Source organism: Polyodon spathula, chromosome 11 (assembly GCF_017654505.1).
Source record: "Polyodon spathula isolate WHYD16114869_AA chromosome 11, ASM1765450v1, whole genome shotgun sequence".
In the NCBI taxonomy this organism is placed as follows: Eukaryota; Metazoa; Chordata; class Actinopteri; order Acipenseriformes; family Polyodontidae; genus Polyodon; species Polyodon spathula.
In genome coordinates, this window is record NC_054544.1 from 40,348,702 (window position 1) to 40,373,063 (window position 24,362).

The window sequence follows — 24,362 nt, forward strand, 5'->3', positions numbered from 1 at the left end:
CTGTCGTTTGGCTTGGGACATGATGAATTAGCCTGCCTGCTTTCATACTCGTTTGTCTGGAGGCACTAAAGGATCTTTTTAGTGGGTAAAAAGACCCTTTCTGGTCACCTCCAATACACTGGACACTGCCAAGTTTTGATATAATAAAGGTATTGCAAGCAAGTTCAGAATGACTACCCTCCCCCCCTCCCAATCCTTTCTTTTCCTTAAGTGTGAACACCAAGCTGTTTGCCACTAAGCATTCCCTCAGACAATAGAGACATTAATACATGAGAGACTGACTTTGAAAGAGATGAATATGTTTAAGGTCTAGCCAACGCAGACATGCTTTTCATTGCTCCCTGACCTTTACATTTCATGGCACGACTGGCTTCACCAGGACGAAGGCAAAGCAGGCTAATCCACCCCAACAATAATGTGCTTGGTGGCAAGAGTCACTAACCTTTCAAATTTGTGCTACACGCCAAAAATTACAGGGAATTAACAGCTCCAGATTTGGGAGGTTGGCTGGGCTAATCACTATGAAACAGGGCAATGCTATCCTGCTTTCAAATTTGAGTAGAATACAGTTTTGTGTGAATCTGGTGAAACACAATGAGAAGCTGTGTCACATTTTGCCTGTTCTGTTGTCCCCTGCCTTTTGAAAAGAAAAGAGGTTGTTTGGTCTCTTATACTGCCAGTCTTTCACAGATTATGATCGCAAATCCAGAGAGATAAAACTAGCCAGCATTTTTTGGACAATAAAAGGTGTAGCTTTATTACATGCCATCACTTTAGGAAACATGCTATAGACTCCAGGGATAGAAGTGAGAACTGTTCCTTCCATGTTGGAAAGGCTGACTAGAAAGTCAAAATTCTGTTCTCCTCATCAGGTCTTGCTGTAACACAACGGGTTAGATCTGCTAAGCTTCTGCAAGTTTTTTTTCTTTGTTTTTTTTTTTGTAAACATTACTGTTACATTTTTAAACTAGGCACATACAGTATTAATTTATATAGAGTACACAAAGGAGTCTTAACAGCATAAGTAGCTTAAAAGCCAAAAGTTGACCCACATTGTTAAATTGATATTTATATTTTAACTGTCTGTAAAATAATTTTGAAAAGTCTTGCACAAAAACACAACACACATATTACTTAATTGCAGTTTGTAGTAGTTAGTTGGTTATTAGGCCTACTGACTAAATCTCTCTCTCTATATATATATATTAAAACACTTTATTCATGGTATTCCCAAACTTCAAAAGATGAGAAAAATAATTGCCAAACAAAATATAAATGAATAATAATAATAATAATAATAATAATAATAATAATAATAATAATAATAATAATAATAATAATAATAACTTTAAACAAAACAGAAATACAGAAATGCATGATGAAGTGAACTCTTTAAATATACCCCAATGTATCCAGCCTACAAAATACATGTCTTTATGACATGTATTTTTCTACATTATTCAAACCTAACTGGCTGCCACAACTGCCAAACTAGCTTTCATTAATGTTCTCGCCCATTTTGTCAACATTTTTAATTAAAAAAAACAAACACTTTATACATGTCAGTCAGCACCTTGTTTGTGTTATATACATACCATATCCAGTATTAATATTGATACCATCCAGCTTTCTAATTCCCAAAGACTGAAGAATCTAATTTATCATATCTTTAGAGCACCAAGACTTCATCACATTAAGATGACCCCAGCCTGCCAATATCAGCTAATTGTGAGATAATTGAAAGTAATACAGTACACTGGTGAGAAGTTCCCATCAATATTTTACTGACTGTCCCTATTGAACTTGATGAAGTGTCCATGTTTTATGTAAATCTTGCAAATTGGTTATTAAGCAATGTTGGCAAATCAGCGTCATGCACATTTATTTCACTGGCGTTTATTAGTGCAATTTAATCCACTAGATCCTCTATTAGCCAATGCAATGTCATTACCCTTGCAGAGTTCATTTAGTTTAGTTTAACAAGTCCTATAGCTAAGAGAGGCAATGTGAAAACTGTAGAAGACTCTTGAAAAAAAGAAGCCATGGGACTTGCAACTTGCAAGTGAAATAAAATACCTCAATGCAAATTTGTAAATATATCAAATATTTCCTCAATAGATCTCTGCAAATAAAATGAGAGATACTTTATACTTTCTCAGAACAACTCCTCAGATATTATAGAGTGATATTAAATACTTTCTTAATATAAATTTGGGAGCTTTTATTGTGGCAGCAACAGAACAGTGCCACATACACTCAGCAACCCCCTCTAGTGGTAAAACGATCAGCATAGAAGCACATGATCACTGACTCCTGTTTGAACAACGTGGCCTGTTAAGAAATGTCATTAACAAGTATTCATCTGCTGGTTACTGGTAATTACAGAATTAAGCTTCTGTTGACAGAAATAGCATTTAATATATGGTGGTGGCAATAGCTACAATGTATATGTTTTTGTTTTAGTTTTGTTGACAAGTCAGGTTTTACATATTGTAACAGGGTGGAGGCTGGGCATGAACCAGTGACCACTACTTAACCACTATACAAAAGAACCAAGCTAGTCTTCATTCATGGTTAAAGAGCTTTTAACTTTGTCTCAGAGACAGGGGTCAGAATCTTTAACTGCAGTGCATCAAACAGCACTGCCCGTTACAATTAATAGACCACAAGTTCATATGACTGAGTTATGCGTTGTCTTGTCAAGACCATTTGTGTTAGGATCTTATTTGGGCAAGCAGATCAAAATGCCATGACCCAAAGCAGTCTCCTTAAACTTCCTTTGTAACAGTCAAGCCTTATTTAGGTGGCAATACAATGAGAACAAATCTATTTTGCAGGTTTCATTTAGCTTTAGTGTGAGGTAATTACTTCACACCAAAGGTGTTTTCTTCACACCTGATAAGAATGTACATTTTCACATTGATGGGAGTGTTTGCCACATTTTATAACATGTGCTGATACCAACTGTCTCATTGGACCTCAAGCTCATTAGCAGCTCTGGAATCTAATGAGACACCTCCTTCATGCTGTTTATTCCACACTGGATATGATACTTTAACAATGCATCATAAATGTGAAGGTAAAGCTCTAAAAGCAGTGTTAATTAATCTGTTTTAGATTACAATGATTAACATCATTAATGAAGAATTCAGTCATAGGAGAAGTGGGAAGAATTAGAGACGATAACTATCTACAAATGAGACAAGTACACTGCCAGGTTTTTCAACCCGCTCAAGCCCAGGGAACACAGTTAATTGTTAAAGAGTAAATTGCTTTAACTGACGTTTAGGTTTTTCTTTTTTTTTTTTTTACAGCAGAGTTGAACGGTCACATTGGCACATTATTTGACTAGAATAAGGAAGTCCGGCAGATTCTCTTTGACAGGCAGATGGGCATAGAAAAAAAGATCAACAGAATCTGGACTTACTGTATATAAAAATAAGGGAAATACAGTTATTATACTTAGATAAGGTGAAGGTAGGTTTTAACCAGAGTCCTGTGATGGATTCTTTTATACTTTTCTATGTGTATCACTGTGACAGGGAGTACCCTGTCGCTGGTTCTTCAGTTCATGTGTGCCTTTATGGAAGCAGCTGGGATGCGCAACAGGAGACACGTTGTTAAGCAACTAATTGAGCAGGTAGGCTCGTCCACTGCTGAGTTGATCAGGAGGTCCTCATGCCCGGGGAGGCTGCGCACAGCTCACAAGACGTCTACGTCACACCTCGAGGCTACTGCACGACCATAGCCATACAGATGGGAACTGAGTGAAAGCTTGCTGTGTTGACATTGAAGAGGAGAGTGTCCGCTCCATGGAGAGAACTACCACACAAAACCCTTCCGCTGCAAGGTGGTGCTCATGAAGGCATTGCCCAGCTGAGAATGTTTGAAAAGGCTCTTTGAAGAGGCCGGAGTCGTTGTGAGGATGTCAGGACTCCAGGAGCCCAGAAGTAGGTCAGTTTGGAATGTTGATCCCAAACAGTATAGAGAGGGTTACCATAGAGTATTAGGTTCCTGGAGCAGGATGTTCCTTTTAGTGGGACTAGCACTCGTCTTGCAAACTTTTATTTTTATGATATGTAAATTGACAGCAAGTGGATATTTAAGTATTACATCATCATTGGAAGGAGGTAGGGTGTTGTTACCATAATGACAGCAGATGATGAGCATTAGCAATGCAAGCATTCTTGTCAGTAATATTTGTATTTATTTATTTACTTATTTGTTTGTTTCCAGGTAATGTGAAGTGAAAAGGCTGACTGTAAAATACGTACAGCAAATATATAGTCAAAGAAGCCAATAACAATAAAGAGAGATAACTGAGTTCTGATTTGTCACACACCCACACACAAATTCATACACGAACATTCAACTGGTCTTACTGTTCAATATGGGATCCTTTCTATTTGTCACTGCAACCTTTCAACTCCACCTGCTAACAGAATAGAAAGGTCACATTCTTACATGATTTCTTTGACTTCAGGATGCTCTGACGAAGCAAGTTCATTAGAGACATACATCTCCTTATCCTATATTCTGATTTCTGAATAACTGTCCTTATCGGGTTTCATGCCAAATGAATAAGCAAAAAATAAGTAACTATAAGGAATATCCATCCATCCATTATCATTAACCGCTTAATCCTTTATAGGGTTGTGGTGAGCAGGGGTCTAGCCTGGCAGACACGGGGTGGGAATACACCCTGGATGGGATGCCAGTCCATTGCAGAGCACCACACACGCAGGGCAATTTAGAGTGACCAATCAACCTGAACAGCATGTCTTTGGATGGAAACTGGAGTACCTGGAGAAAACCCACTGAACACGGGGAGAACAAGCAAACTCCACACATACAGACCCCTAGGCCGGAATTGAACCTAGGACCCTGGTTTTTACACTAAGACAGAAGCATTATACAGCTATTTAAAATATGTTGTTTTTTCAATTTCAGGTCTCAAAGATTATTGCTCTGTGGCCACTAGGTAGAGATGGGACGTTGAGAGCAATCAGGGGTGGCACATTCAAACCAAACTACACAGACAGACATGGAGCATTTAGCTTATTTGTTTTTAAGCTTCTGACCGAATACTGTTTTGTTTTTAGCCATATTTCTAATTTCATTGGCAGACGCGCTCTGGATGTGCGGTTTCGGGTAAATATATAAAGAAAAAAAGCAGTGTATATTTTAGCAATAGTACAAGACCATATACAGAATGAAAATGAAAATAATAGTAATTGTTTCGTAACAATTTATTTAGTTTAAAAGAAAACAAGATTATCCATAAACTAATGTTCACAGAAAATAAATATAAAAATAGAACTTCGACAAAAGCTGCCGCAAAGACCCATGGTTGAAAGTGAAAATGTTACCCAAGCAATGTTTTTTTTCCCCCAGAAAGCAGAAATGCAGAAATGTTAATCTGTTGACTTTTCTCTTGTGAGACTGGGTTGGTTTTGCAAGGGTTAAAGTATGGTTCTCTACTGTCATTTCTGCTTATGTCATCATTTACCATGCTTGCTTACTATTCCAGGACAAGTGGCTTCCTCAGGGCTGATCATTACTATGAACACTGAAGCCCATGCTGTATATAAGCACTTTAAACTGAATTCTGTGCAACACTGATATTATGTATGCTTGCCTGTGACCAACCTTGAGGAGTTTTTTCAGAAGCATTTCTGACAGAAAAAACAATGCTTTATGCCAAAAAAACAAAAACCAAAAAACAACAGAGAATCATCCAGAGCATGTGTTATACACAGGGCTTCTGATTTTTGGTTTTAATCCATAAAACCCGATAAAACACCCCCGATGCAAAAAGAAAATTAAATCAGTGGACAGTGTGACAGGATGGTCGCAGTGCACAGGTGTGTGGTGATGTCACGGACCAGGAAGAAGCGAGACAACACACAGAGACGTGGAGTTTTGGTGAAGCTGAGCACTTGCTTGTGCTCAGCATTTAATAAATGAACAAACAGAAAATTTAAAAGGTTGAACAAAACAGCACACGGCACTTGATGCCAAAATAAACAGACAAACAAAACAAACAGACACTAACACACAGGGACGAACATCAAACAAACAGGTACCATGCTGGTCCTCCAGCACGACATAGCAATTGATTACACTATGTAACACAGTTTTTGTTCCTGGGTAGTAAGTGTTATTTCCTAATTGCTTATGCCTCAAAAGTATAGAGAATGGCTATTATTCCCCACAAACTTTGCTTTTGTGACCAGGACAGTGATATTTTAAAATATCACTATTTCCAATGGGAAAACTGGCAAATGTGTGTCTTTTCATTCACATAAAGTCAGAAAAAAAACAACATATGAATCCAAATTAACATGTATTTATACTAAAGTAATACAAAAATGACTACAAAAGATTTAGAAGTGAGTAGTTTTTCGAGATTTACGATTATATTGTAAATACACGTGCACGTGATGTGCAATCCTTGTGCCTAAATACAAATCTATATTTTACATTACTCATGCTCATAACCCACATTATATCCCATGCAACAATGCATATACACCAACACACAACATATAAATATAAAGAAGTAACAGGGGCGGGCACACTGCCACATACCCCCCTTGTGTGCAGCACACATGATCTTAACGACCACCTCCCCCCTTAAAAGCCCAAAAGTCCAGCACTGAGTCTTGAGCCAGAAAGGGGGGCTTCAATGGGCCTATGGCTGTAAATGCTGTCAGCACCCCTGCCGGTGGTGGCATGGCTGGCAGTATGTTAGTCCAATCCCGCAGAGGAAAGGCTGTTGAGGAAGGTGGTCTCCTAAACTCTCTCCCTTCGTAGCCGGTAGTTCCCCTTTCTGGGGCTCCGGCCACAGTACTCCCTGCGGCAAAGCAGAGCCGACGGCCTCCCTAGGCGATGTGGAGTGGCAGGCAACCCCAGGCGATGTGGACCAAGCATCCCCAGGAGATAGGGAGCAGCAGGCAACCCCAGGTGATGCGGAGCAGCAGGCAACCCCAGGCAATGCGAAGCAGCAGGCAACCCCAGGCAATGCGAAGCAGCAGGCAACCCCAGGGAATGCGAAGCAGCAGGCAACCCCAGGCGATGCGAAGCAGCAGGCAACCCCAGGCAATCAGGAGCAGGCATCCTTGGGCAAAGTGAGACAGGCATCCTTGGGTGAAGCGAGACAGGCATCCTTGGGCAGAGCGAGGCAGGCATCCTTGGGCAGAGCAAGGCAGGCATCCTTGGTCGGGGCGATGCAGGCATCCTTAGGTGAAGCGAGGCAGGCATCCTTGGTCGGGGCGATGCAGGCATCCTTAGGTGAAGCGAGGCAGGCATCCTTGGGCGAAACAAGGCAGGCATTCTTGGGCGGAGCGATGCAGGCATCCCTGGGCGGTGAAGTGAAGGCATCCCCGGGTGGTGATGGAATCAGGACCAGTCGTCGTGTTGTGGTTGGCCACTGTGGCAGTGGCTACGGACCCATTTTGAACCACACTAAGTAAAGCTGAGTAAATGTATTTAATTGAAACACGCAAAAGTAAGTAAATATTTTTTTTGTACTTTGGCATTGAAAAGATGCACCAGGAGGTGGTGTTGAGACAGCACTGAAACCATGTTTTTTTTTCTCACAGTGCAAGATGCTGTTGTTTCAGCAAAACTGAGGGACAGGAGGAAAAAAAATAATAATTCAATGCCATCTCAGATTTCATTTTAATTCTATGATGGAGGGGTAGATAATGTGCATAGGTGTTTTTTTCTGTAGCGTTTACAGATCGTTAAAAAGACATTATTTAAAGTGATGAAGTCGGGGTGAGGGTGTATTTTGACAGATTCCCCCGTTTTGTTTTCATTTAATAGCAGTTTATTCAAGCTCGGAGACTAATGTAGCTTGAAATGTTATATTCTTCCCCTTGGCATTTCTTACAGTTCCATAGAAATCCCTTTGTATTTACTGTGAATTTTCCACAGTTGAGACAATTTGATTCTGTTTCAGACAGTCCTGAAAGACAGTGATATTATATATATATTATATATATATATATATATATATATATATATATATATATATATATATATATATATATATATATATATATTTCTGTTTTGCTATCTTCCAGCTAATTTAATTATTCTTCATCCAAATTGGCATGTTTACCTACTACAAGGGGTCAGACTGTTGTGTACCCCTGCATGCCGTGACCACCACTGCAGTGGACAGTCTTCCATGTTGATGCAGGGCTCTGCTATGTAACGCTCCACACATCTCTCAATGGACTCCTCACCTTCATCGGACTCAAACTCTGAACACAAGAAGAGGGCCGCTTTTTTCTTTGGTGGCTGTGACTCTGTTGCTTCAATGCGTTGCTGTGCAGGCTTCTCTTCTTTTAGCAAGTTGTTGACCATATCCCACACCTCACCCCTCTCAGCTCTGGGAAGGCACTTCAGGTCCATGAACCTTGGGTCAAGTGCTGTGGCGATTTTCAGCCATGTGATGTTGGTGTTTTCCTTGCGTTTCTCCAGATCTGTTGTGAATATTTTCTTGAATCTTACCACGTAGGCAGGGTCATTATCTGAGCATTCCATCACCCGAGAGAGGTGGCACAAAGCAGGCAACACCACTGTGCAGGAAATGAACTTCTCTCCTCCCAGGAGTTCAGTGAAGTACCTGCAGTGGAAGATAATTAAATCACTTCTGTCAATTGTGAGAGGCTTGTTGCACAACGACACACAAATACTCTTGCTCTCTCTCTCTCTCTCTCTCTCTCTCTCTCTCTCTCTCTCTCTCTCTCTCTCTCTCTCTCACACACACACACTCACACACCTCTCTCTCTCTCTCACTCACACACCTCTCCCTCTCACACTCTCTCTCTCTCTCTCACTCACACACCCATACACACCTCTCTCTCACATACCCCTCTCTCTCACTCTCTCTCACTCAGACACACCTCTCTCTCTCACTCACTCACACCCCCCCTCTCTCTCTCACTGACTCACACCCCCTCTCTCTCTCTCACCCATGACACGGGGTTCGTTGCCTGCCTGACCCCGGGGTTTCGGTGGAGGAGTGCCTGCTGGCAGTAGGAGAGGTGGTGGGGTTTGAGAATATTATGTCGGCGTCAAGAATGAATAAAGCGCTGGTAATATTTTTAGTGGAGGTGTCTCTGGTACACAAGCTGGTAGAGGAAGGATTTACAGTGAAAGGTGAATTTGTTCAGGTTTCCCCTCTAATAACCCCGGTTACGAAAGTTATTATTTCTAATGTGCCTCCGTTTTTAAAAAATGAGCAATTAGAAAAGAATTTAGCTCGTTTTGGTAAACTGATGTCCCCGATTAAGGGAATCCCGTTGGGGTGCAAAAATAACAGTGTTAGGCACGTCATGTCGTTTAGAAGGCAGGCGTTTGTCTTACTAAATGATCCTAATCAAGTCATTAATGTTGCCTGGAATTTTAACGTAGAAGGGATGAATTGTGTAGTTTTTGTCAGTTCGGAGACGATGAGGTGTTTTTACTGTGGAGAACAGGGACATCAGAGGAAAGCCTGCCCGAGAAAGGAGGCTAGAGCGGAGACAGGGCAGGATCAGGGCGATGCTGGCGGGGAGGAAGTCGGGGGTGTTGGGGGTGAGTGGGAGGAAGAGTCGGCTCCTGCACCCCAGCCGCAGAGCGAGCCCGTGCTGACCGAGGAGGGGGCGATCCAGAAGGAAACTGGAGCAGAACCACCAACACCACGGTCTCGCACAAAGAGACCCAGCCACAGTCTGTCACTGACGGGTTCGGAGGATAATACAGCTACTACTGAGAATGGTGAAGAATCATTCAAGGTAGTAGCGAAAAAGTTACGATTTCAACGGAAGGCTGCAGAGCTGCCGGATGGCAGAGCGCAGCCAGTGCAGAATTCCGAACCCGTGCAGACAGGGAGACTGCGGGCTCCAGGCGGGGCGTCAGTCCCTCCCAACGCGGAGGAAGAGAACACAGCGCAGGGTGAGCCGGGCGTGGTGCAAGACTCACCGCTAGCTGAATCTCAGCCACCTGAAATAGTGATGGCTGTGGCAGAGACCGGTGTCGAGGAGTCGGAGGGAGCTGCGGAGGAGCGGATTCTCGTGGGCGAGCGAGAGGACAGCGCGGATAAGATGGAAGGGGAGCTCTCTGACTCTTCGCTTATCTCAGACATCCCTGATAGCCAACCCGTCAGTAAGAAAAAGTTATACACGCTTGAGCAGGTAAATGATTTTATGATAGAAACAAAAGGGAAAAGGGGAGTAGAAATAGAGAGTTTTTTCCCTGATCTTAGGTTATTTCTCCACTCCGCTCACGTTATAACAAGCCACAATTTGATCAGCCAAAACGTTATAGATTAAAAAAAAATTGTTCAGAAAATTAAAAAGGATCTTAACAGTGGTTCAAAATCTCTTGTTTAAAAATGGCTGTGTTTTATGAAACTTATTTTATTACTTGTTTTAGTGTGTTAGTTTTTTTTAGCTATGATGGAAAGGTGCGTTTTTGTTTCTTTTAATCTTAATGGCTGCAGACAGTGTTTTAAGAGGGCGCAGCTAGTCGAGTTTTTAGAGCAGAAGTAGGCGGGGGTGGTGTTTCTGCAGGAAACGCACTCGGATCAGGAGAATGAGGAGGCGTGGCGAGCGGAGTGGAAGGGGCTGTGCGTGATGAGTCACGGCGCTAGTACTAGTGCAGGAGTAGCCGTGTTTTTTAAACCCAGCCTGGGGGCAGTTTTACTAGATATGGATGAAATCGAGAAAGAGAGGATTTTAAAAGTAAGAGCTAGGCTGGGCAGTACAGTGTATGTTTTTATTAATATTTATGCCCCCAATAGAGGGGGGGAACGAATTTTATTTTTTAAGAAATTAAAGCAAGCTCTTTTTAATATTAATAATAATGATGTGGTGGTACTAGGAGGAGATTTTAATTGTACTGTTAATTTTAATATTGATAGAAATAATGATGAACCACACCCTCAGTCCTCCAGAGAGTTCGCTGCATTGTCAGAGTCCAGTGACCTGGTTGACATATGGAGATGCCTGCACCCCAGTTCAAGACAATACACCTGGTCTCAGTATCACACAGACTGTGTATATAGAGCAAGACTAGACCGGTTTTATACTTCTAAAAACGATTTACATAAATTTATCAAAGCAAGAATCATCCCCAGTAGTCTCTCTGACCACCACTGTCTATTAATTACAGTAATAATTCAATCAGAACCCCACAGAGCATCTTACTGGCATTTCAATGTAAAATTATTACAAGATGTAAAATTTAAGCAACAATTCAAACTTTTTTGGATAATTTGGAAAAAAGAAAAAGCACAATATAAAGATTTAAGACAGTGGTGGGACATTGGCAAAATACAAATTAAATGTTTTTGTCAACAATATACTATAAATGCAACCAGGTCACTGAACACAGCCGTGAGAGAACTGGAGTCCAAAATCCTCCTCCTAGAGGAAAGTTTAAATTCAGAATTTAAAGAACAGACCCTGGAGAACCTAAAAGAGCAGAAAATCGCGCTGGGGAGCTTGCTGAAGGAAAGAGTGAAGGGGGCGATTGTGCGTTCCAGATTCATGGAGTTGAGAGACATGGATGCCCCCACTAGTTTCTTCTTCAACCTGGAAAGGAAGAGAGCGGACAGTAGACAGCTGTGCTGTATCAGGACTCCTGGTGGGAAAGAACTGCACACCCGGGAGGAAATCAGCAGAGAGGCGGTGCGTTTTTACAAGGAACTTTATAATAAAGAACTGTGCAACATAGAGGACACTGAGCGGCTGCTCCAGGGGTTACCCAGCCTCAGTGAGAAGGAGCAGATTCAGCTGGACGCACCGCTGACCCACCAGGAGATGACCGCCGCTGTCAAGCAGCTCTCCAGCGGAAAGGTTCCCGGGATCGATGGACTGCCAGCAGAATTTTATAATAATTTCTGGGATATAATGGGGGAGGATTTGCTCCAGGTTCTGAGAGAGAGCCTCAGCCACAAGGAACTGCCTCTTAGCTGCCGTAGGGCAGTGGTTACACTGCTGCCCAAGAAGGGAGACCTTTGCCAGCTTAAGAATTGGAGACCTGTGTCAATTTTATGTTCTGATTTAAAGATTTTATCCAAAACAATCGCTAATAGATTAAAAAGTGTTATTGGAACTGTAATACATATGGATCAAACATATTGTATACCGGGTCGCTCTATTTTTGATAACTTATTTTTTATTAGAGATTTTTTAACTGTAAGTGATATTTGTGATTTTAATGTAGGAATGGTCTCCCTGGATCAAGAGAAGGCTTTCGACAGAGTCGACCACACCTACCTCTTTCATACACTGGAAGCCTTCGGGTTCGGTCCTGGTTTTATTTCTTATATTCGGCTTTTATATTCCAACATTTTTAGTATTTTAAAGATCAACAATGGGCTGAGTCAGCCCTTCCCAGTGTGCAGGGGTATAAGGCAGGGCTGTGCCCTGTCTGGTATGCTGTATTCACTGGTTATAGAGCCCCTGCTGCACCTGCTGAGGGTCAGGCTAGCTGGATGGACAGTGCCCTCCTCGCCCTCCACACCCTCCTCTGCCACAGTGAAGGTGTCTGCCTACGCAGACGATGTGACTGTGTTTGTGAGTGGGGATGCAGATGTCCAAGCACTGCAGCAGACTCTAAATGAGTTCCAGAGAGCATCTTCTGCCAGAGTAAACTGGGCAAAATGTGACACCTTCCTGTCAGGCAGCTGGGATGAGGGCACCCCTCCTTTCCTGCCTGAGGGGCTGAAATGGAACAGAACAGGTATTAAAGTGTTGGGGGTGCACCTCGGAACAGAAAACTACATGAAAAAGAACTGGGAGGGTTTGTTGGACAGGGTGAGGGGGCGGCTGCAGAGGTGGAAGGGACTGCTGGCTCAACTGTCCTTCAAGGGCCGGGTGCTTGTTATTAATAATCTGGTGGCCTCTAGCTTGTGGCACAAGCTGGTATGCCTGGACCCACCCCAGGGCCTGGTGAAGGAGATCCAGAGAGTGTTGCTGGAGTTCTTTTGGAGCGGGAGACACAGTTTGAGGCCGGCAGTCCTCTACCTCCCTAGTGATGAGGGGGGGCAGGGGCTAGTCAGCATTGCCAGCAGGGTGGCAGCCTTCAGACTGCAGGCGTTTCAGAGACTCCTGTACACTGAGGAGGAGGCTCATTGGAAGAGGCTGGCCTGTTTCCTTATCAATAGAGTTGGGGGGCTGGGGTTAGGAAAACACCTGTTTTTAATTGAGAACACCAGTTTTAGTAAAGCAGGACTTCCTCCTTTTTATCAAAGTATTTTAAAAGCCTGGCAGCTGGTGAGGGTGGAAAGGGATGTGGCGTCCTTGACAGGGCAGGACCTGTTTGAGGAGCCCTTATTTTTTAATCCACTCTTTCCAGTTAAGTTCCTCCAGTCGATGACGCTCTGTGCCAGTTTTTTAAAAGCAGGTGTAACCAGGATGGTCCACCTGTTAAACCTTGAGCTCTCCTGCTGGCTAACTGCCTCCCAGCTAACTGCACAGCTAGGCTGGCACTCAGAGAGGCTTGTAGAAAGACTGATGGGTGAGTTGAGGGGCTGCCTCTCCCCTCGGCTCAAGGCAGTCCTGAGGGAGGAGTTGTCCAGAGGCACAGAGCAGAGACAGCTTTCCTTATTTCCAGGGATGATCGTGTCACCAGCAGTAGGTGAGGAAGGTGAGGGGGGTGGAGAGAATGGAGGGACTTTGCTTAAATTGCAGAATGTGGAGGAAATTATCTTTCACACAATAAGTGGAAAACATATATACAAATTGTGTATTAAAGCCACAGAGTATAGTAGGCTAAGGAGTCTTGTAGACTCTAAGTGGTGAGCTTACTTGGCTGTAGAGGAGGGGCACAAGATTCTACACTGCATTGTGTCCACAGGCAGGTTTCTCCATAGAGTGGACTCCAGCATCAATGAGCAGTGCGCTTTTTGCTCAGCAGAGGAAACTCTCTTTCATGCCTACAGTGAGTGTGAGAGGCTGCGGCCACTTTTTAATTTACTGCAGGGAATCCTGAATAATTTAGGGGTCGTTTTTAGTAAGGAGCTTTTTATTTTTGGGGTTCTATACAGTTTTAAAATGAAAAACAGGTGTGTTCTTATTAATTTTATAATTGGACAGGCAAAATTGGCTATTTTAAAGACAAGGAAAAATCAACTCTCTGGTTCTGGACTGACCAGTTTAGTTGTTCAGTTCAGGGTGCTCGTGGTCAGCCAGATCAGAGTAGAGTTTGAGTATTTTAAACTGGTCAGTAACCTGGAGGACTTTCAAGAGAGGTGGTGTGTGGGAGACGCCTTGTGTGCTGTGAGTGAGGAGGTGGAGCTCCAGTTTTTGTTCTAATTTTATTTAATTTTTGTTTTACAGTGTTTTATTTTGGCTTTTATCTGTTTTCAACAAAGAAAAAAACACTGTTTAATATTGATTTTTTAATGATCCTTTTATTTTGTTTAAAATCAGTTTTTAAGGAGAACACGATGTATTTTAGGATTTTTTACATTTTGCTGAGGCAGTAGGAATCTTAACTTTTGTTGTGTTTTACCTTTATTTGAATTTTAATGGATTTTATTTGGAATATTTAAATAAAGGATCTTAAAAGTCAAAGTCTCTCTCTCTCTCTCACACACACACACACACACACACACACACACACACACACACACACACACACACACACACACACACACACACACACACACACACACACTTGTTGTTGGTTTCTTTGCACACGCTTGATTATTTCCAGAGTGGAATTCCATCTTGTTGTGAAGTCTTGTGCAAGTGACTCCTTCTTTTGCCCATTGTTGTTGTTCTACCTCTGCAGCGTTTGATGGACTGTGTTTAAAATGCCCAACTACTTTTCGGCATTTGGTTAGGGCATTGTCAAACCCACTTTTCTGTAGGGACACTGTGACTGACTTTTGCAGACTGTGTGTGGTTCAAGGCAGGTGTTCAAAAGGCAGGTGACTCGCAGCTGCAATCATGTTCTGTGTCTGTGCCTGTTCCAAGTGTGGTAACCTTCTGTTCAATGTTCCACTGCTTTGCTACATCCATGAAATTCTCAGTGCATGTTTCAGCATAGTGCCTCTCTTCTGTTTATATGAATGTCAAAGAGTGTGAATGCAGTTTCCAATTGTCATCGATGTAGCGCGCTGTAACCCCGAGGAAGTTGTGGTTGCTCATCGATGTCCAGTGGTCTCCAATGAGGGCAACAGCCTGTGTATTTTTCAACTCCTCCACTTTCTTAGCCCTCTCGTTTTCATACAGCTCGTGTATCCTCGTAACGATGGTGGCTCTCAATGGTAGTTCATACGTTGAGTCGTTCAATGCAATCCAAATGATGTCCCTCAGGTCGTCATCTTCCACAACGTTAATTGGCCTGCAAGCTGCAGCTATCCACTTCGCTATTGCGTTTGTTAATTTGTGGCTCGTTGACGTGACCATTTGCCTCCTGCACACGAACTCTAAAAGAGTAGGCTGCTGCTCTCCTGCATTGCTAGTCCTCTCACTACTGCTGCCGGCGCGAACTCTGTGTTTTGCTTGTAAATGATACTTCAGGCTCGGTATACTTCGGTGATACACAAATTCACCCTTACAGTAGATGCAAATAACTTTGCTTTTATCCAAAGATCCATCTGTAAGTGTTATGTAATAAAACTGGCCATTTAAAAGCCCTTTAGCAGCTTTCTGCATCATTCAAGCTTGCTTTGTCAAAAAAGCTTTATCTACATTCAAGAATTCGGTTGACAAACAAATGCATGAGCGTGGAGTTGTACTTGAACTATGGAATGTGTTAATTGCGACAAAAAAATTAACGGCATTAAGCATTTTAAATTAATCGCACGCATTAACGCGTTAACTCTGACAGCCCTAATATGCTTATATATTATATAGGCTAATTTTTCTATTGCAGGTAATTATATTAAATTTATTAGCATTTTAATTATACCTCGAGGGTAAAAACCCTTGTAGGGCGGCCATATATATATACAGGTCAAAAAGACCTGTTCAACTGATATTAGAATATTGTTCAAACGAACTGCGGGGGTTAGGTGGTAACATATAGATATTATATATACTATATACGGAGGCGGCTAAGCTCCTTTCTCTCATATACTGGGCTCTTCAATACGACTGGACACACACGCAGTCGGGCTCATCAGTCTGGCTGCCTCTCTTAATACCCTGCACCTGTCTCTAATTTATAATTACGATCAGGTGCAGAGGATTAACTAAATCAGTAAAACAATTGACAATTGTTGCATTTTTCTACTCTAATGCATTATGAGCATCAACAATTTATTTAAAGCCTCCACTAGTGTTTTCTACTATTAAAACAATCTTGACTTGCATAAAGAAGGAAAAACATTGAGTGAAATAGCTTGCATCACTTCATTTTCAAGGTGTGGTATCTGAAGCATAATCAACAATTACAGAGAAACAGCATCTGTAATTGACAAACCCAGGACTGGCAGCCCCAAAAAGCTGTCTAACAAGGATGAGCAATATTTGAAGATAATATCCGTAAGGAATAGAAAGAAGACAAGTGATGAAAGACACAGGTGTCGTCCATCCGTGAACAGTCCAAAGTATCTTTGACCATTGTTCCATAGTCCAATTTCTGTGTTCTTGTGCATATTTTAGCCTTTTAGTCTTGTTCCCCTTTCTTAACAGAGGTATTCTTATTGCAACACATTAAGTCCTGATTTCAACAGTGACCTTCGTACTGTTGATTTGATGGCCAACGACACCTGTGCCTTCTACCAGTTCTGTTGTCAATTCAATGTTTGTCTTCTTTCTGTTCCTTACGCATATTATCTTCAGTTATTGCTCATCCTTGTTAGACAGCTTTTTGGGTCTTCCAGTCCTGGGTTTGCCAATTACAGATGCTATTTCTCTGTACTTGTTGATTAAGTTTCCAAGACCACACCTTGAAAACCGAGTGATGCAAGCTGTTTTACTCAGTGTTTTTCCTTCTTTATGCAAGTCAAGGTTGTTATAATAGTAGAAAACACTAGTGGAGGCTTTGAAAAAATGCAACATGTCTAAGACTTTTGCACAGCAGTGTGTATATTATTATTATTATTATTATTATTATTATTATTATTATTATTTATAATTAATAATAATAATAATAATAATAATAATAATAATAATAATAATAATAATAATAATAATAATAATAATGTTTTGGTTATTCTGACCTTTTTTTTTTCAACTTTAACCACGGGATCTGGTGCATTAATAAGGAATACGTAGGCTGTGAGAAAAAAAAAAAAAAACCCTAAACGACGCTGATCTGGAACAGTAACTACAACTATAGTATTATTGTGTTTTACTGACGCATAAACGTGCTAGAAAAGAACACAACGATGACTAAAAGAGTTTACTGACTGCTAAGCACAAGTTTTTGCGCCTCTATGCTAAAAAATACATTTGCAATACCTTATTTTATCTCAAGCGCTCGGTATCACCATAACGCACATCCGTCAAAATCTGTGACCTGAGACTTGAGTTCTTCAGCATCCAGGGGTTGCCGAACGACCCAGAAGCATGTGCCTTTAACAGAGGATGTGGCTCGATTCCCAGGGTCTCCTTGTAAGCCACCCCGCTGTGACTGACAGCCCGAGCTCTCAGTGGATCCTCCTTCCTCCAGCCGTCTGCTCTCATCTCTCTTGCTCTCTCTCCCTCATTCTTTCAGCTTGTGTAACTTTGTACACAGGGATGCTGGCGCACAGTGTAGCCTGAAAATGGTTTTACTATGGATATATCCTTCTCTGCTCACTCTTCACATGCTAACACCAAACCAGGCTTTAAGGACTTACCCTGAGAATGAAGGTAGGGTTTGTTAAAGGACTTCTTTTAATGCAATTAATAACACTGATTTCTGCCACAAACCTGTTTTTTTATTTCTGTACCATTTGCCACTGTGGATGCTGTGGTTGCAATGAATGATGCGTAAGGCTTGGAGCAGGAAAGACGCACGGAGAATTGTTCAAGTTTTTGTTTTTGTTTTTTCTAGGGCACTTGCATTCATTTTGAATTGGTAATACAATCGGTAAGACAACACACAAGGAGCATATTTTCAATTACAAATAGTTTGGCGGAATGTAAAATTGGAGTGAAAGTTTTGGACGCTGTTTGAATAATAAAACAACAACGATACTACTGTTACTACGACTACGACTACGACTACTACTACTACTACTACTACTACTACTACTACTACTACTACTACTACTAATAATAATAATAATAATAATAATAATAATAATAATAATAATAATAATAATATAATAATAATAATAATAATAATAATAACATTGCTTGGGTGCAGTAAAAAGGTAAATATTTACCTATTGGGAATGAATTATGGGTCCGGCATTGCCTAATGCAAATTTGGTATATTCAGGTATTTCTTTATAGAATCATTTCCAAGTATTTACTTTTTAATTGTAATGTGGACATTTACAATTGCCACATTACTTATAACATTTAATGTGTATATTATTAAACCAGATCGTACCTTATAGAAAATGCAGTTACATGTTGGACTCAGAACGTGAAGCTTTGAAGAAGAGTATCTGTAAAAATTACATTTAAAAAAAAAAAAGACGCGCTTGGAGCACTTGCTGTAGGATGCAAATGTCACCTTATCTACCCAAAATTTCAAGCAGCCGCAAATATAGCGTCAATGATTTAGACAGTGTGGGGGTTTCTAATCGTGAATGTAGTTTTATTAGAAAGTACAATATGTTTCTGTCTCTTAGTGCAGTAGTTTAAATGTATTTGTGTTGTTAAACCCGAATTAGTAATAGAGTTAAATACTGATTAAATATGTTTTTTCTTTGCACTGATTGACGTAGCATTTTGATCATAAACTAATCTTTAAACACGTATTTTTGCACATATGGCAAACCTATAAGTAATTTGGAAACCTTAGACGCCATACGCAACTTTTAAAAGAACGTTTTGATTTAAATAGTTGAATTTTTTCTTTAAACATTAAACAAATAGAAAAGCATTGCGAGTCTAAGTCAAGGTTTACCCCTGTTTTGGTCTAAAATGCACAGGGCGAGAAATGCATTTTTCTGCATTTGATATCCTGTACCAGTAGATGGCGCTCCAATAATTTCTACTGGCAGTTCTGGTTGCTTTGCAGTATTTTTGTTTGGTACCAGATGCAGACCATTTTCAAGGGGCACCTCATTAGTGAGGTTTATCAGCATCACACCTGGGTGACATCCATAATTTGTTGTTTTCACCTTGGTTACGTGAGCTATAATAGGGGTGTTGATGAGTGCAGGGACTGGTAGATTTTAATTAGATTTCACCAAGAAACCAGTCACAGTGCCATCAACAAAAAATAGAAGGCTTTTTTTGAAGCCTATTTGTCTATTCATACACATGCATATGCATGCACTATAATATACAGAGGTCTACTGTTATAAAATGTATTACAGTGCATTGACCCAGTGCACCACTTGGCAAAAGCAATTATATGGCTAGTATCAAATTTTTTAAATGTCTTGCCTGACATGAACCTTATCCATGTGATTTAAATTATACATTAAACAGCTGAGAGCATTCAAATCGTCCTTGCATAACCAGCAGCACACAACGCTACCATTAGCATTTCTAGTCAGGATCTCTGCTACTTTCTCCACACTTTTCTCAGTTTTAACTTCCATCTTTCCATTAATACCCTACAAACCTAAATGCTGTCTAATTAATTCATATGCTTTCCGAACTGAAAACTGATGAAGGCCTGCCGGCCATTTTCCTTTTATTTTTTAACAATGTGCACGTTAAAGGCATATGTTTTACTTTTGATGTCTAATAGGTTTGGGCCCTGTTTGTTTTATGTATAGTGAAATATGATGGTATGTCTATCTTGAACATCTGTTTAAACAAATGATGACAGCCTGTGCACTTCCTCTATTCTGCAACACACTATTCACAAGGAAAAATAATCAGTTTCTTGAGAAGTCTATATCAGCCAAATAATTGCAATCTGCAAGCTCCCTTGTGCTAAAAGAATCCCACGGGCACCGGTTTTTGCAGCTCAGGATAGTAATGTGTGATGCTGTTATTGATTTCATGTGTTTTTTTCTTTTAATAATCAGATACAGGAGTTTGACAATAACAACAAAAAGCATATCCTTTTTGCGTAAATTCGCTCTTATAAATCGATGGTTATATGCACTAGCCCTGCACCCAGTCCTTGGTTTAAGAACTACCTTCAGGTAACTTTTATTTAAATGAACATAGGTTTGATGTTAAATAAATAATTCCTCCCTTATAGCTGTATGAACAAACTCCAATTAGTAAACCTCTAGACTCAGGTGTGACTTATTCATGACGTAATACATGCAATCAGTTCAAAGCTGATTTACCAGTGTCCTGTTTGTTCAAAGTCCTGGCACCTAGTCATTATATTATATTCCTAAACAAGGGTTCCAGTACGTGGTGCAGGGCTAGTGCGAGTTTCAACCCATGACATGTGTATGTAGAACTGCATCTCCCTGATGGAATGTCTTGACAAGGATGTTTCAAAAGTAACAGTCTCAAAAGTTTTGATTAATTTGTCCATATGAAATAGAGGAGGCCATCATTCTGGAATGGCTGTGTGTCCAATAATACAATTTAAATGCATAGTATATTGTGTCTTGTTGAATCAATTGGAAACTGGCTGCCAATGATTGCCCTGGAACACACCATTGACAGTGGTATGGCAGGTGCTTCTTTTTCGCTGTTTTGTTCAACCCCTTTAACTGGTCAACAGCCCGTTGTTTGGTTTGTAAAAGGAAGAAATGTCTGAAGAATCCTCCACCCAGTCCCGTTTGTTAAATATTTGTGCCAGCATCAGCACCACAGAGCACATGCACAGTATTCTACACTTTAGGTATTCCTTATAAGGGATTCCAAAGCCATTTTCAAAAGGCAAAGGTCAACAAGGTGTTTTAATTGGTTTAATTTATAATAGATGTACTTATTGGCAGACACATATTTTAACTAAAACGTGATTAATCACACAGGTCTAATTAAATAGACAATATTCATTCAGTCCATCTATTTCTGACCCTGAAAAGTAGGAAGCATTGCTCTTTTATTTATTTTTTTTATTGTACTGCTCTTTAGATTTCCAGTTATTGTCATTTGATTTATATGTCAATGGGTGAACTGTTTGCAATAACAACGACCAGAAGGAAAATATCACAGTACTTGATGATTCAAGCTTTTTTTGAAGAAAAGATTATGCAATGTTTTACTGTTGTAAACGTCTTGTTAAAAATAGGGGATTGGTGTGACGAAGAGAAGTGGATTGCGACTGAATACGCCATTTACTGGTCAGGTTCAGAACATGCTAAGTTAATGCTATTATTTTAATGCCATTATTCTTACTGTGCCAGGAAACATACCCCTATCCTCACCATGCATCAATAGTACCTTCAATGGTATAAGGTCAATATCATGGAAATGAAAAATGTCTGTGGTGACCAGCCTTTTGAAACTGATTTACTAGAGGTTTTGATCTTGCCCACGTGGCATGGGAATACATGACTCATAACAATGATCGTCTTCTATATTGGTAGCTTTTAAAACATCGTCTATTGGCTTCTGTTCAGGAACAAGAACAGCAGGAAGCAATCTTAGTAGGAAAGAATACCTCCTGTTTAAGCAAATAGAAGATCCCCCACTCTTATCAGGAGAGAGCAGAGTTTTAATAGTGTTCCACAGTTAACCCCATTATATGAGGTTAACTCCATATTCCTTTAATCCTTTTACTAAATGCATTTTCGCAACAGCAGAAAACCGTAGGAATCCTTCTGTAAGTGATGGCTTTGTTGAGATGTTTAAATGCCTTATTGGTGTGCTACAGTACTTTATGGGAACCCCAGAATCTGAAATTATAAGTTGATTCATTTTGTGAGAGGTCAAAGGTCATTATTAGGCCTAGCAGGTTGTTGTCTCACTGAATTACTCTCTGTCTGCCTACTCTGTGTTTTTGTATACTGTTGAAAACACACACAGTATATAGCTCCCTTGCTATAAGGCTGTCAGTTTTAATGCACCTCGGATATAACACTCATACAGCATGTCCTCCAATTCCCTTTACTAGTGATTCATGCAATATTTCAACAGTAAATACAGTACTGTTGTGCAAACTGTAAACAACTTATCAGTATAACGTATGTTTCACTCTCTCACTTTATAACACAGACATCTTATTCAGAATTTGTTTTATAACTAAATAAATATTAAGCCTATTATGTGTCTATTATCTATAAGCCTATCATAAGCCTATTATCTGTTCTAATGTATTTACTTTTTTGCTGCGAGAGGAGCTACAACCCCGCTCTAGTAGCGAGTCCAGGGGCGAGTCCATTCCCTGTTCCCCTCTCCCAACCCACTCTCCTTCTTGCACTTGTTGCAGCACTTATTGCAACTCAATAATTTCAACAACATGGAATTGTCATTTGACTGTGTTACAATAAGCTATTAGTGAGATTTCTTTCATGCTTATTAAATATTACATTTTTTGAAAATGTATGAGTGTATTTCATCGCTAGTTTAATTCCATTTCAGTTCTAAATCTCTCGGAGTGAAGAATTTCACTGCTTGAGACAGGGAATCTATCTATAGAAGTTTAATGTCTTATACAAGACAAATGCATAATGATTTCTGATACAGTATGTCAACACATAAATTATACACATTTATTTCTCTTTTGCTGTATTATTTGTATGAAGAAAACCAAATATAAATATCCACAACAATTACAAATTTAATATGAGAACTCTGGTGAGAGTTTGTCATGTCTTTGTAAACTGGGAATTAAACTTAACACCTATTATTAAATAATAGATAATATGTTGTATTAGAATCTGTTATTATTACATTTTAAACACAAATAATTGCACATAAAAATAAATCGCATGACAAATGATAAATTATTTCTACTTATGTCATAACCCATATACAAAATCAATTTATTTCTCTTTCGCTAATACTTGCAAATATATTGCAAGTACATGTACGAGAAAACATATAATAAAGTAGCCAGCGATTAAATGTAAACTTTGTAAACTATGCAGCCTAAAGTTAACCTATTATTAAATAATATCACATATAATGTAGCTTTTAGTAAAGATCCTGACAACATTTTTAAGAGTAAAACAATTAACTAGACACATTGGAAAGATCGCAGTAAGTCTTCTTAATTGAAGTTCACAGACAGAAAAACTTGACGGCATAACCTTTCCTTTCCGTTAATAAGATAATCTATATCCTATATGTTCTCTCTCTCTCTCTCTCTCTCTCTCTCTCTCTCTCTCTCTCTCTCTCTCTCTCTCTCTCTCTCTCTGTATATATATATATATATATATATATATATATATATATATATATAGAGAGAGAGAGAGAGAGAGAGAGAGAGAGAGAGAGAGAGAGAGAGAGAGAGAGAGAGAGAGAGAGAGAGAGAGAGAGAGAGAGAGAGAGAGAGAGAGATCTCCACACACATGCACACAAAATTACACTTGATAAAGTGCATCCTAATGGCACTTCATACAGTTGGTAATAGTGAGCTGTCTACATGTAAAAAGCCATTCTTGAAAGCAACAGGCTATAGTGGTTGATATTCAACAGTGAGCAGCTTTTTAAACCAGCTGAAGATCTGTCAACGGAGAAGACAAGGCACTTTAGTTAGAATTCTCTTCCAAGGAAGCAGGTGCAGATTGCAAGAGCTAGGCTACCTGGAGTGGAGGTGATTTTTAATAGGGCCTGTAGCAGTCGGGGGCCGAGGTGTTCCAGCTTTGTTATAACAAACAGCAGTGAAAAATTTGGAAAGAACCTCAATCAGCACATATGATTATATCTCCTTTGGTTCCCTAACTTCTTTCTTATTCTTTTCATTTTAAATGTGGCACGTTTTGTGCTTTTGAAAGTGTCTGGGTGGAACAGCACTAGAGACCAAAGTCTCCTGAATCCACATAACAATGATGCTCTGTCATGTTTATCACACCTAGCCTGCAAGTTCCGCTCTCGCAGGGCTAATGGGTTAGGTCAGTCTCCAGGGTCTCAGATGTCAGCCAATTACTGGCACTTGTAGTAATTGTTTTGCGATGTGGTCCCCTGCTCCTAGGCTCTACCATCTCCCCACAGCAGCCATTATATGGAAATTGCTTTAAGTCTCTGTGGACAAGGAATTGAAAAGGAGAGGAGAAAGGCTTTCTATTGTATTCCAAGCCATTGGGGCACAGTGTCTATTATCACAAAGAATTATACACTTTTTCAAATAACTATTTGTTTAGTATCTACTAATCCAGCTGTACAATCAAATTATTAGAGTTTACCTCCCCTCCCCCACAAGTTTTAGTTTATTTG

The 24,362-nt window shown here is 40.2% G+C and overlaps 1 protein-coding gene across 1 annotated transcript in view; it reads left to right on the plus strand.

Moving 5' to 3' along the window:
* The first annotated feature begins 17,630 nt into the window (after positions 1–17,630).
* LOC121323554 (ephrin type-A receptor 3-like) overlaps positions 17,631–24,362 on the plus strand; it is a 113,656-nt gene continuing 106,924 nt past the window's right edge. The window contains exon 1 of the mRNA XM_041264673.1: positions 17,631–17,813. Coding sequence (XP_041120607.1) covers positions 17,726–17,813 — 88 coding nt within the window. The 5' untranslated portion in view covers positions 17,631–17,725. The remainder of the gene's footprint in view (positions 17,814–24,362) is intronic.